The sequence below is a fragment of the Chenopodium album genome, chromosome 15 (assembly GCF_948465745.1).
Source record: "Chenopodium album chromosome 15, dcCheAlbu1.1, whole genome shotgun sequence".
NCBI classification, from domain to species: Eukaryota; Viridiplantae; Streptophyta; class Magnoliopsida; order Caryophyllales; family Amaranthaceae; genus Chenopodium; species Chenopodium album.
This window is the reverse complement of record NC_137848.1, coordinates 32,036,261-32,050,042: the sequence shown is the minus strand read 5'-3', so window position 1 is coordinate 32,050,042 and position 13,782 is coordinate 32,036,261. Positions and strand designations below refer to the sequence as shown.

At 37.1% G+C, this 13,782-nt stretch overlaps 1 protein-coding gene across 1 annotated transcript in view; it reads right to left on the bottom strand.

Annotated features, from left to right (window-relative positions):
* The window catches only part of LOC145581059 (uncharacterized), a 68,900-nt gene that overhangs the window by 5,554 nt on the left and 49,564 nt on the right, over window positions 1–13,782 (bottom strand). Inside the window, exon 8 of the mRNA XM_081638129.1 lies at window positions 4,129–4,255. Within this exon, the coding sequence (XP_081494255.1) occupies window positions 4,129–4,255 (127 nt within the window). The remainder of the gene's footprint in view (window positions 1–4,128; window positions 4,256–13,782) is intronic.

The following is a 13,782-nucleotide window of genomic DNA, read 5'->3' as shown; positions in this document are numbered from 1 at the left end:
AATGGAGCTTCTAATCAGGGAGTTACCCTAAATGGCACCTACTATGTCACACTTGGTGACGGAATTCCAGCGCATTAATAATAAAAGAAAGTACAGCGTCTTGTATCCCTGTAGAAGCTATGCCTCAATTATAAAGTCTCCAACCAATCAATAAAGAATAAACATAGCAACATTCAATACATACTTCCAATTCATTCTTGAATTAATTAGTGAGCACATACTATTTATTTTAATTAAGGTTCCTTGCCTAGTTTTGTGCACAAAATTGCACGATTACTACCTTGGTGCATAGAATGCACTAATAAACTTCCTTAACTCAATCTCAACTTACTTGAGTGAGTAAATAAATAAACTAACTTTGTAATCCCCCATAATTATGTGAGTACAAAAAATTTATATTTATGTGAATATTTAACTATGATTATTTATTTATATGATTTATTCTACCATTTCAAAAAATTATTATTATTAGATGATTATTTATTTTACTATTTTAAAAGTTGATAAAAACTATTTCATAAAAATAATTTCATTACTTATATTTTAATTATTATACAAGTCCAACCCGTTGTTCATTAAGCCTATTTTTTTTTTTTAAAAACCCACTCACTTTAAGCCCAAGTATCAATCCTAGTTTTATTAGAACTAGGAAACTAAACCACTCTAATAATAAAACCCCTCAAGCTTTCCCCTCCTCCAATTTCACGAAAAAAAAGAGGAAGAAGCTGCCGCCCAGCCAGCACCACCTCCCAGCCAGCACCACCGCCGCCTGCACCAGCCCCACCCTTGCTGCTGCTGCCGTTCGCCCCTCTTCTCCCTCTCTTCCATTATTTTTTTATTGCTTTATTATCTTAATTAAAATTGTTTAAAGTTTCAACCTTTAATTAAAATTTTGTTCTAAATTATATTATTATGGTTTGATAATATGTTTGGATTCTAAAAGATTATAAATTTATGAGTTTTGACATGTATAATTTATTAAATAAAATTTCAGATTATGTATTTTGTATATTTTAGGGTTTAAAGCATTGATTTTTCATGTTTTAGGGCTTGATAACATGTTAATCAAACTATCTAATCATACTATGTTTAAATTACATTAAATTATAATTATTTTAATCATATATAAATTTTCAGATTTATTAAAGTTTCAATTTTTATGAACAAGTAGTGTTAATTTCATTTTTTATGCTTCTAAACCTATAAAATAATTATTGTGAGTATTTTGTGATTGAAAAAGCTTTGAACTTTATATTCTAACTTTAAAAATAATTTTCAGATTTCATACCTTTTATTTTGAAGCCTCTAATTGCATTGAATTGATATATTTTGGGTTTTTAACACACTAACTTGCTATATAATGACTATTTCATGTAATTATGCTTATGGGGTTATTTTATATACTTAAAACAAATTTCCAGATTTATTTACCCACTTTAAAGTTGCTGTAATTTGATATAAAACACTATATTTTCATAAATCTAACATATAAACTTGAAGTTGGGATGTTATATTATTAACCTTGAGTTTGGGGACAATTTAAAGGCTTTATTTTGATGATTTAAGAGGTTTTAAAGTAGTTTAGTATTGCTGTAATTTTAATTGCTTTGGTATTGATTTATTTTTAATTGTTTGGTTTAGGAGAGAACTTTGTAGAAGGAGATTTCTAGTTTTAAAGTGGCCAATCGAATTGTTTACTCAAGGTACGTACAAGTTACGAAACCTTGCTTGTAGGTGCATGTTTAAGGACGGATCGAGAACTTAGTATCATGTATAGGATTGACTGGGTTAAATTGTCTGGTTATACATTGTGAATTTCAAATGATGTGCACTAGTTTATAATGCAAGTATTATTTGTGCTTTAATTATGCAAGGTGCGCTTAAAGACAAAGGTATGTGATTGGTGTAAAGATCAAATTATTACTCATTCATGATTATGTAAACAGGATGAGTAAAGGAGAAATTCAAGTCTTGTAAGACGAGGTTAAGGTTTTGGGGTGCCTTATGCACTCAAGGTGTTTATACACCGAGGTAGTATTGGAATAATTAATAAATGTTGTTATCACTAATAAATCAAGAATCTAAATTGAGAATTTGCCATGTTTGATTGAATTGTTTTTGGGATGTTTGTATTGAAATGTATATGAGTAATCACCAAGTCTAAACCTGTAAATCACGTAAAAGTGCAAGATGGATGAGCAATAAAACTCTAGAATGGTGCACATCTGGAGTAATGACAATTAGGGGTTGGGGTACATGGGGTATTAGCCGTGTACGTTTCTCGAGGCCTTCTGATCTACGAGTCTCTTATTTCAAATATTTTTCTTAAAACTAGGAGTTAGGTGAGTTCTCATACTAACTACGGTCACGGAGTCGCGCCCGTGGTCGTTGGATGTTTACTGATGTTTCCGAAAGGAGGCATGGGGTTTTTCTTTATTGATGTTCCAAATGGGACATGGGTTGGACAACCTTGTCTATTGCTAAATCCAATGAACTAATTAAATGAGTCAGTCAGTATCAATTAGTGAGGTCTTAATAAATTTAATGGTCGAGTCATGAATCGAGTCTATATTTAATGATGCTTGTGCTTGATTATTAGTAGCATGTTAGGTATTTTCTTAATTTGTTTTCGCAGCTTGTATGTACTCAGCTTTGCTGACTGCGTGCTTTTGTGTGTGTCTTTCTTTGGTCATGGCCTTCGCCTTTCAATGACCCTGTGACGATCCAATTTTTACACTTGTAATATTGGGGAGCAGAATAACCACAGGTTCTTACACATGCAGCATTCATCAGGGTTGTGGGATCTTGAGTATAGAGTTGGTTGTTTGCATTTTATTTCTTTTGCAAGTTTGAATTTATTTTAATTCGATTTTATTTGACACCAATTCTTTTGGGTTTGAATTTATTTGAACACTGAATTTAATCACTTACTACTTTTATTGGGTTTTAAATAAGGGCCTTAATGGTTCCAACTTATAATACTTATTTTGATTTAATTCCTTTGTTTTGAGGTTTATTTAAAACTGTTTTGGTTTTCCGCTGCTAATTTCTGAGATAGCCTTAACGTTTGAACACGTGGCGGTAGCACGCCAGTAATTCTCTTGAAATTGTTCAGGTTATATACAGGTTTCTCACAAGTTTTTAAGAGAGAATTATTGGGGTGTTACAAACTTCATGACTCAACACCAATAATAAATGGGTGAGAATTAAATTCATGAATCATGCTCAATAATTCTAATTACAGCTCTTTTAAACACACATAAGCCTTGCTTATTAATTTCATGCTTTTTTGATATTTAAAAATAAAACATACTTCCATGATTCATATATATTCAACTTGTATCATGCTTCAAATATCATATTCTCATGCTTGCATAACAATTCATGTTCATCCAATCATCAATTCCGAGCATATAATCGACCAAACATGCTACTAATTCATCACTAAATCATAATTCACAATCCTAACATGATACTACGTGATGACTGACATTTATGTCACTCTTAGGGAGTAGTTTAAGAATCTTTTTCATGCTTATTTTCTCGAATTTTTCCATTTTATTATCTTATTTTCTATTGAATAAAGTTTCTTTTTATTTTGGTAATTTTGACGTGTTTTAGTTTATTTGGTTTATTTATTAGTTTTTAAGTTTAGTTTGTTATTTTTATTTGATTTTATTTACTTGTATAGTTTTATATAATTTTTATTAGTTTAGTTTTATTTCACTTATTTTTATTTTCATTTTACTTTGTCCCAATCCTCTCTTCGGTTTTGTTTGTTGATGTAGATTCGAGTTGAAGTCAATGAGTTCGGTTTCGAGGTTTCAAGTCAAACCATCATTGCCGCACTACGCCACCTCTCCAAACACAACAACAGCTGCACCTTAACCGTCATTCCACCTTTGTTAGCCTCCACCACACCAAAACAAACCAAAACCCCTGCTCCAATTCACCAAGCTGCTGCGCCCCCTCACGACACCAACAACTCCAATACTGTAGTAGCTCCACCTCACGCACAACCTCATCAACTCCTACTAACAGCAAAATCACGCACACAACACCCTATATCACTCACGCATCAACCAACATTTCCCCTACTCCATCGTCACTCCCATCACCACCAGTCACCTTTGCAGCTCAATAGTAACGCAAGCAACATCACATCCCACAACAATTGCTACTCCTTGCTCTATCTCCACCTGCAGCGCTGCTCCACCACACAAAACAGAGCAGACCGCATCTCCACCTTTTTCATCTACACCCATAATAAACCATCAATTTCAACCACCTCTACTGCCTATATTGAAGAAGATGGGAACGGGCTGACGTTTTTGTTTGTGGGGTTTGTTTTTATTATTTTTTTTTTACCTTTTCCTTTTCCTTTTCTTATTTATTTTCTCTTTTATGTTCTTTTGTTTCCTCCTTATTTTTCTCATTTTCTTTTACTATTTTATTTTATTTTCTTAGTTTTGTATTTAAAAACCCATTTTTAGGTTAATTAGGATGATGAACTATTATTCTATACTCTTAATTAGTTTTAGCTCTCTCTATCTTTAGTCTTAGGGTTAAGGGAGGATTAACCTCCATAGTTAGGGTTTTAGAGAGAGAAAGTGAGAGATATTCAATGGTGCTATTTGGAGCTTAAAGATTCAACTTGTGACAATTGTTTTAGAGATCTCCTTATTAAATCAACTTGTGAGCTTTCTTTTGATTATTGTTTTAGTTGTTAGTATTGCTTGTTAATCATGTTGATGGTTGGTTATTTGTTGATTATTCTAGTTGTTGGCATGATTAGTGAGTAGTTCCCCCATTAAGGGGATGGTCATGGTTTAGTTGGATCTTGAGCATGTTTTAGGGTTTAAAATTGATTTGTTTGTGATTAAAATGCTTTGTCTTCCATGTCTTACCAATTATTTCATTTGAGAGGCCTATCAATTGTTGTAGTTGGGTGGATTGAACTAGATTATGGCGATAGAGTGATCTAGGAATGTCCATTAAATGATTTTCTTGATTTGTACCTCGATTCGTGTGGCTTATGACGATAGTGTAATTTGTGCTTGAGTTGAGAAATCAATTAAGCCCAATAGGTGGTTAGATGTGCTTTAAATCATTGTCATGAGTTGCTTAGTTTGCATTTCGATTTCATTTCATGTCTTGTTTATGCTTGAGTGAATGCTATACCTAAACCGTTTCCCTTAGTGTTCTATTTCTTATTTTAGCATCTTTAGACTTTAGTTTACACATTCCCTATTCCGGACTAGCTTAGTTGGTGATAATATTTGGTAGTGCTTAACCGTTCACTGTGGTTCGACCCCTCTTCTTGCCATATACTTTTATTAGGTTAGTTGAGTGTTATAAATCGTATTTGATCTAGGGATATTACAAATCACGACGTGTTTATTCCCTTGTCAAATTGGCGCCGTTGTCAGGGAACGACTTCCATTACCGTTATGTTATCTTATTGAGACTAGTTCTTTATATATAATTTTCATTTTATTTGTTGGTTTTTCTTTGTGTTGCTTTTGTTGAAAAATGGCATGTTTTTCTTTTTCTCAATATGATGGTGAGTCTTTTTTATGTCTACTTCCATAGACTTATAAGGTTTTTGAACTATAATGGATGTAATTTTTGGGAGGCTTGTTAGATTTGTTATTATGGGATGAATAAACAAACAAGATATGAGGTTGAAAGCATGTTTAATGGCGAATTTCGAGCATTAACGGTTCATGATGCTTGGAATTTTTATGTATGGTTTGCTAGGGATGTACGCAATAGGGCATGTAATGTTGCTAATTTTTATCCTCAATGTGATAGTAGTTCTATTAGTGGCATGAATCCCCATGATTTGTCTTATGATCACATAAGTGAACCTAGAACAAGTGATTTCAACTCTTTTTCTCCTAATATTAATGATAAATCTCATTTGCTTAATTATGCCCCCTCTCCCTAATATGATGATTCTCATGTTAATAATGTGAATGATCCTCCATCCTCATTTTCTTGTTCTTACATGGCTTCAAATGATTTCCCTTATGCTTCTAATGAATCCGTTTACGAGGCTAATTCTATGGAAAATTTAAAGAAAGAAAAGATGATGGAGATAATGAAGATGATGGAGAAGTATAACAAGATGAAGGAAGTTGAGAATAGGGAGATGGAAGCTAGAATGAAGATGCTTGAGAGCCAAATTCAACAACTAGCTAACTCCCAAGAAAATGCCCTTCTTTCTCCTCCTCTTCCCTTTATGAGTGAGGATCCCATTAGAGAGCATTTGAGTGATGGTCAAGGAGTTGTGAATGAAGATAATGTCGAATTTGTGATCCCTAACCCCCTCTACCATCTTGATGAGTCTCAAGTGTATGTTTGTGACCCTTCAATCTATGAGTATATAGACTATTTTGAGGTAATGTCCTAGTTATTTTTCGAGAGTCATATATGAGAACTTATAGATTATTAGATGATTTCATCGAGAACGCTTCTTGGTACCTAGATGAGTTTGAGATGAATCTACCTCCATTCATGCACGATTTTGAGACCTTGAGTTTTGAGATAGTTGAAGGAAAGGTTGTTTATCATGATGGTAAGGAGGTGAAGGTTGATTCCCTTGGAGTTTTTTAACATGAGGGAGGTGTAGATCGGGAGAGTTATTCATTTGAGGACTCTATGATTGATTTTCATGCCCTCATTAGTGATGTAAGACCTTGTGGTGAGGGAGTAGCTACCTCTTTTCCCGTTTTCATACCCTTTTTTCTCAAAGGTTTGACCACACTCCTCCTTACCCTATTTCTCTCCTTTCCTATCTCATAGAGCCTAGTGGAGAGCCGCCTTCTATGGATGATTTTCTTGTCCCTCATTTTATCATTGTTGAGGAAAATAGGAAGTATGCCAACCAAAATTTTAATGAGGAGGATTTGCCTTATTCCTTTTCTTTCCATTCTTATTTTCCCTCTCCTTCTTCCTCTTACTTTCTTGAATCTCCTTTTGGTCCCTCTTCTTCTTTCTTTTAGCATCTCCCTCCTCACTTGCGTGCAATGATCTTAGAACGTTCTTATTCCGTCATTTACCTATCTACCCCCCATGAAATGTGTAGTAGTGCATTTGACAAGCTCTTGCGTGCGTTGAATTATTATTTCCTAGAGTAGTCTCGCTTGGACGTTAAACAAGCCTTTACGGGAAGTAACCCGTGTTTTATTGCTTTCATTTTCTTTTCTTTGAGTGAGAGATCTTCAATGGTGGTATTTGGATCTTGAAGATTCAACTTGTGACAATTATTTTGAAGATCTCCTTATTAAATCAATGAGAATTTCTAACCTTCTCTCCTCTATTTTATTTGCTTCCTTTGATTATTGTTTTAGTTGTTAGTATTGCTTGTTAATCATGTTAATGCTTGGTTATTTGTTGATTAATATTGTTGTTGGCATGATTAGTGTGTAATTTCCTCATTAAGGGGATGGTTTGGGTGTAGTTGGATCTTGAGCATGTTTTAGGGTTTGAAGTTGATTTATTTGTGATTAAAGTCTTTAGGTGCTTGATGATCTTCAATCTATTTGCAAGTGCACATTTTTAGTTGATTGAGGGTGAATTTATGCTAGGTGATGCGATAGTTGAACTAGCTAGATTCATTTGTGTCGATCGTTATTTCATTGCACCTCCTGGTATATGTTCTAATGTGACAACATAGGGGCTATGTTAGGTGAAGCCAATTGACCCCAACAGGTGGCTAGATTGGACCTTACTTCGATATTCAAGCATGTTTAGTTCATGATTAATTCAACTTCTATGCCTTTGCTATGCTTCAATGTATGCTATACCTAAACCATTTCCCTTAGTGTTTTATTTCTTGTTTTAGTTTCTTTAGACTTTAGGTTACTTTCCTTTATCCCAGACTAGCTTAGTTGTTGATAACATTTGCTGGTGTTTAATCGTTCCCTGTGGTTCGACCCCTCTTCTTGCCATATACTTATATTAGGTTAGTTGAGTGTTATAAATTTTATTGGATCTAGGGATAGACATTTGACGACGTGTTTATTCCCTTGTCACTACGCAAACACAAATATTCTTGTGCACATACGTACTTGAATATTGCTTATACTCGGCCACACTTGCTAGAAATCACCTAGCTCGAAGTTTCCTACAAATAAAAATACATAACTTTAACTAATCCACTATTCTCACAAATTTCCAGCAACTATAATACTCTTTAAACCTTACTAATAAACCCAATTTAATGGCATAAAAGCCATAAAACCTTTTCCTTAAGTGGGTACTTTAAATCCTTTCAAAAAGACTTAATATTTATGACTTAAATTAAATTCCAGCATACTTATTGTTTAGGGTAAAAAATATCCTAAATACGTGGTCCAATCCCATAGAGACACGTGGACAAATTAAAAGGCAACACGTGTCCCTGTAGGAAGATGACACGTGTAAACCCTAAAAAGAGCACCTGAAAAATACATCAGGAGGCCCAAATCCCCAGAAAGCCGCAAAACGGCGCCCCCAAGGACACGTATAACTCCCTGATTGTGCAGCCAATCATAGCATAGAATTTAAGGGCACTAACCCTAAGGGGCACAATTTCCCACCCCTATAAATACCTCAATCATTTATGATGGAACGGGTGGATTATGACATAACATAAAAAAGAGCATTAAGAGCTCCAACTTCTCTATACTTTCTCTCTCTAGTTTTTCTGTTTCTGATCATTAACTTGATCATCGGAGGCGAATATTCCGATAATCGGAATATTCGTTCTCTTGTAGGTGCTAGAGGCCATCTGTCCGAGAGCGCGACCAGCATCCCGAGAGAATCACAGAAAACCCTAAAACATTTGGCGCCATCTGTGGGGATACTCGTCCGTTATGGCATTAGATGGTTAGACACCTAACACTGGTCCGGGTCTTGGTCAGGACGGACATGTAGAGACGTTGGTCGCAACGATAAATTCTAGTGATCCTCTTACCGCCTCATTCCATGACGTTGAGGATCCTCTAGTGACTGCTGGTTTTCTCCAGTTCGCCTTGAGCAAGCTCCGAAGAGAGCTTAAGAGTAAGATGCCTTCTTCTTCTAGGCCGCCGCCTAAGAGAGGAGGAGAGGGCACTCAAAAGAAAGCTCAGAGAAAGGGAACCAACGCCGAAGACGCCAAGATTACCCCATTCCGTCGACATGAACGTTCACCGAGTGTGCCACAAACGGATATGTCTTGGCTCCTCGAAAAAACGTAGTCGGCTAGGGGGCAGACCAAACAGCCTCAGAAGGAAGTAACTGAGCCATCTCGGGGTTGGAAGGATGCAAGGAAGTACATTCGACATAAGCAGTGGGAAAGAATAGCCTATTTGGATATCGCCTCCACTCTAACTATGCCGGATAATTTCTTAAACCACACCCTCTCCAAGCATACCAGCTCGGCCAGGACCAACAGAAGTCAAGCTTGCCGTACTCAAACTCCAATCCTGGTTGTTCAACTGCTTCTGTATTAAGTGCCCCAAAATTTAAATGCAATTCTGCCACCTAATCCCCCTATCTTTGGACAGTGGTTCGACTAGGCAACTTACCTAGCCGGACCGGTCGCAAAACCTCAGCCTATTGATTGGCAAATGCGCTTGTTAAATCTTTGAGACAAGCTGCCTCCGTTTTCTCAGAAATTCTCAACTCTCCTCAACTAGCGAAGGTGAATAGTGCACTTCTGGGTGCCTATGATGGTAAGGGCAACCCAGAAGAACATGTCACCTCGTATAGAAATCTGATGTATTTACAAAGTGTGGATGATGCCACATGGTGCAGATGCTTCCCGGCCACTCTCAAGGGCGTGGTGCAAGATTGGTTTAATAGCCTACCGGCCGGGTGCATCAACTGTTTTACCACCCTCAGTCTATTGTTTGTTGGAAACTTCTCTTAAAATGCCCCCCCTCAGAAGATCAATCTTAACTTGGCAAAATCGTCCAAGGAAAGAACGAAGGGTTGCGTTCGTACGTCCAGAGGTTCAATCAAGAAAAAGACCAAATTCATAATCTTCCGGACAAAATGCCCTATTTGGAATTTCTCCGGGGGTTAAGACATAATGGTTTTAAGTTTGAATTGGTCAGGAAAAAGGTTCGGACATACATAGGTGTTCTGCGGGAAGCCGAAGCCTATGTTGAGGCAGCTGATTTATGTTCGCTTAAAAAAGTAGAAGTACCCGCCAAGGGGGTTGAGAAGAAACAATCTACTCAGCAAGACTCAGCTGGGAAAAATAAAGAAGGAAAAAAACAAAAGAAAAGAAGTTTGGGTGGCCGACTGCTAAAAGACCAAGTCAAAGAAACTCAAGACGTACGAACCCCAGTATGAATTTAACAAGGATTTTTATTCAATTTTGATGGAAATCAAGGACAAGTTCGAGTTTAAGAAGCCTCGGCCGTTAAGAGGCTCGGCCCATTACAAAAACAAGAACAAGTACAGTTATTAGCACAAGGATGTGGGGCATGACACGAACAAATGCAACAATTTGAAGAGGTTTCTAGATAAGCTGGTCGAGAAGGGCATGCTCAATTCGTATGTCATGAAGCCTAAGTTCACCAATACTCGGACATACAACAAATCCGAGAAGAAGAAGATTGGTAAGGAAAGAGATGATGGAAACAATAGTGATTCAGGGTTTGTGGCTATTGTATCAGGCGGCTTCGCTGCAGACGACCCAACCATGAAAGGAATTAAGCAAGATAATTGGAATTTTAAGAAGGTGATGTGCACTGAATAGGTGATGGATGAACCATTCCCAGAAGTGATGGTCTGTGAGTCAGACTGAAGTGAAATTAAAGCCCCTTACAATGACCCTATGGTAATCATCATGAAGGTTTCCAACTTGAAAGTCGGCCGAGTGCTGGTAGATACTGACAGCTCGTCCAATATAATCATTCAAGGATGTTTGAAGAACTCGAAGTTTCCAGAAAATGCCTTCCAAGATATTTCCTATCCGCTTGTTGGATTTGATGGGAGTATCATCCACCCGGTCGAACGAATATACTTGCCTGTCCGATTCGGGAAGAAGGGAAAGGGAAGAGACATGGTTGTACGCTTCCTGGTAATCAAAGAGCTCACATGCTATATTGTTATCCTCGACCGCCCTACTTTAACAGCAGCTAAGGCAGTAATCACTAGTAGAAAATAAGTGATGGGAAGCCCCAAATGGAAAGCGGTTTTAAAAATCCGCTTGCCATTTACCCATTTTTTTTATAAATAAACCTGTAATATTAAATGGAAAGCGATTTTAGCGCGAACTGCTTGCCAATAAATATAATGACAAGCGGTTTGGGGTTGAACCGCTTGCCATTAGATATATTGGCAAGCGGTTCAACCCCAAACCGCTTGTCATTTAAAAAAAAAAGCGGAATCACAAACCCTAAGCCCAATAAATCCCCATCTCACGGCCTCTCTCTCCTCTCTCCCCTTTCGCCCCTATTACCAGTTCGCTCTCTCTCCTCTCATTCACTCCCTCACTTCTCTCTCCTCTTTCCCCTCTATTGTCACGCCATCTTCTCTTTCTTCTCAACTCTCCTTTCTCCATCTCCTTCTCTTAGCTTTCTCTCTCATCTCTTTCTTTCCTTTCTCACGCCAAGACCCTCATTGGTGCTTGTGGGTTTTCGAGCCAATTCCGGTGGTAGTCCGGTGGGTTTTCGAGCGAATTCCGGTGGTAGTCTGGTGGGTTTTCCACCTAATTCGAGCCAATTCGTGTGGGTTTAAATGGTGGTAGTCCAGTGGTGGTGCGTGTGGGTTTTTATGGTCGAATTCGACAATAAAAACTCTAGATCTAGAGTTTTTATGGTCGAATTTGACCCATAAAACCCAAATTTAAAGCCAATTTCGATTTTTTGGTGGTATTCAAGGTATTTCCTTTTTTTTTATCTTTTATTTTTTTTTCAGATTTTTTTTTAATTTTATTGTGATGGGTGGTTGAATTGGTTTGTTTCAAGTCGATTTGTTATTGGTGCGGGTCGTGGTGGGTGGTGGTGTTTGGTGTTCTGGTGTTGGTGGGGGTCGTGGGTGGAAAGGTGGTGGTGGGTGGTCGTGGTTGGTGGGTGTTCTAGTATTGGTGGGGGTCGTGGTGGGTGGTCGTGGCTGACGGGTGTTCTGGTATTGGTGGTGGTCGTGGTGGGTGGTCGTGGCTGGTGGGTGTTTTGGTATTGGTGGGTCGTGGTGGGCCGGTGGTGTTGGTGGTACGAAGCAACATGAGCTTTTTTTTTTTTTTTAATTTTAATTGAGCTAATTTTATTATTTGTATTAGTTGTATTAATTTTATTACTTGTATTATTTTTTTTTGATGTAAATGTAATATTACAACAAATAATTAATAAAAATATTAATGTTTTTACATATGTTTGGTTTGTGTATCAATTTATGTGAAAAAATCAAAAATTTTTTTTAATTTTTATACCCATAATGGGCAGCGGTTTGGCGCCAAAACCGCTGCCCTTTCTCTAGTAATGCTAAGCGGTTCTGAACCGCTTGCCATTTAAATGGCAAATGGCAAGCCCCCTAAGCCCATGCAATTCAAAACCGCTTGCCATTAGGGGGTTTGAACCGCTTGCCATTACGTTTATTTTACTAGTGAATCGTTCCCCATATGATGATAATGATGAAGTTTAAGCGGACGAATGGAAAGATTGGGTCCATTCATGGTAATTAAAAGATGGCAAAGGAATGTAATCAGCTGGCCGTGAAGCCAACTGCTTGCGGACAAGGAAAATCGTCCGAGCTAAACTCAGATGAAGGGTCACTCCAAGCATACCAGGTCGACTAAAAACGGATGTCGATCAAAAGAGAGCATGCATATCAGTTAATGACCGTCGGCCGACCAGAAGAGTTGAGGCCACAGCCAGCTGGCGATTATAGAGACTATAGACACCTAATTATGTCTCCACAAAAACAAACCCATTGATGAGTACTTTTCACATCATTGAATGTCGAGCGAGGTGAAATATGGAAGAGTCTCGTGAATTCCTCTGTTTTCTAATATGTTTTAATAAAAATAGTTCATTTCGTATTACAAAAATTATTCATTTCGTATCCTATTTATGAAAAAGGTCCAATCTAGTTTAGTTTGGTCCATAATATGGGTCCAATAATTGTGTAGTTGGATGGGGCTTGATAAGAGCTTTCCTACGATATATTATATGCCCGATTCCGAGTTATAACGAGGAAGTTATGGCCAAAATACTAAATTGGGCCTAAACCGGGATTTATATGTAGGCCCAATGATCATGCGGAGGGTGCATTAATTATAATTGCATTCCTAAAATCATTAGGATTTGTCTTAGTCTTCTAGAACTATCTAGAAGGTTATTTTAAGTTCTAAAGGGATTAGGATTGATAATTATAATTATTATTAATTTTGAAAAGATTAAGAATTCTATTTGGAATAAAAATAAGTATTTTAAAAAGGATTAAATCTGAATTAATAAAAGATAAGTATGGACTCTACTTAACCCAATTCAATTGGAAGAAGGACTTCGTACAAAATTTATCGTACAGCTTCTATCGCGCCGCTATAGGCTTATCCCTGTGCGATAGAGCCATCGCGTCGCGATGACTCTGTCGCGTCGCGATGGATCCAGTTTTACTCCAAGTAAAATTCTTACTCTTTTCTTATCGTTTTCGGTCGTTTTTCTTTATAAATAGGCTCAATTTTCCCCGTTTTTAATTCACCCACAATCATCATCTCTCTCTTCTCTCTCTAAGCTAAAGCTTATTCTTTCTATCTCTCTTGATTTCTAAGTCTAGCCTTTTCAAAATACACCATATGTCCAT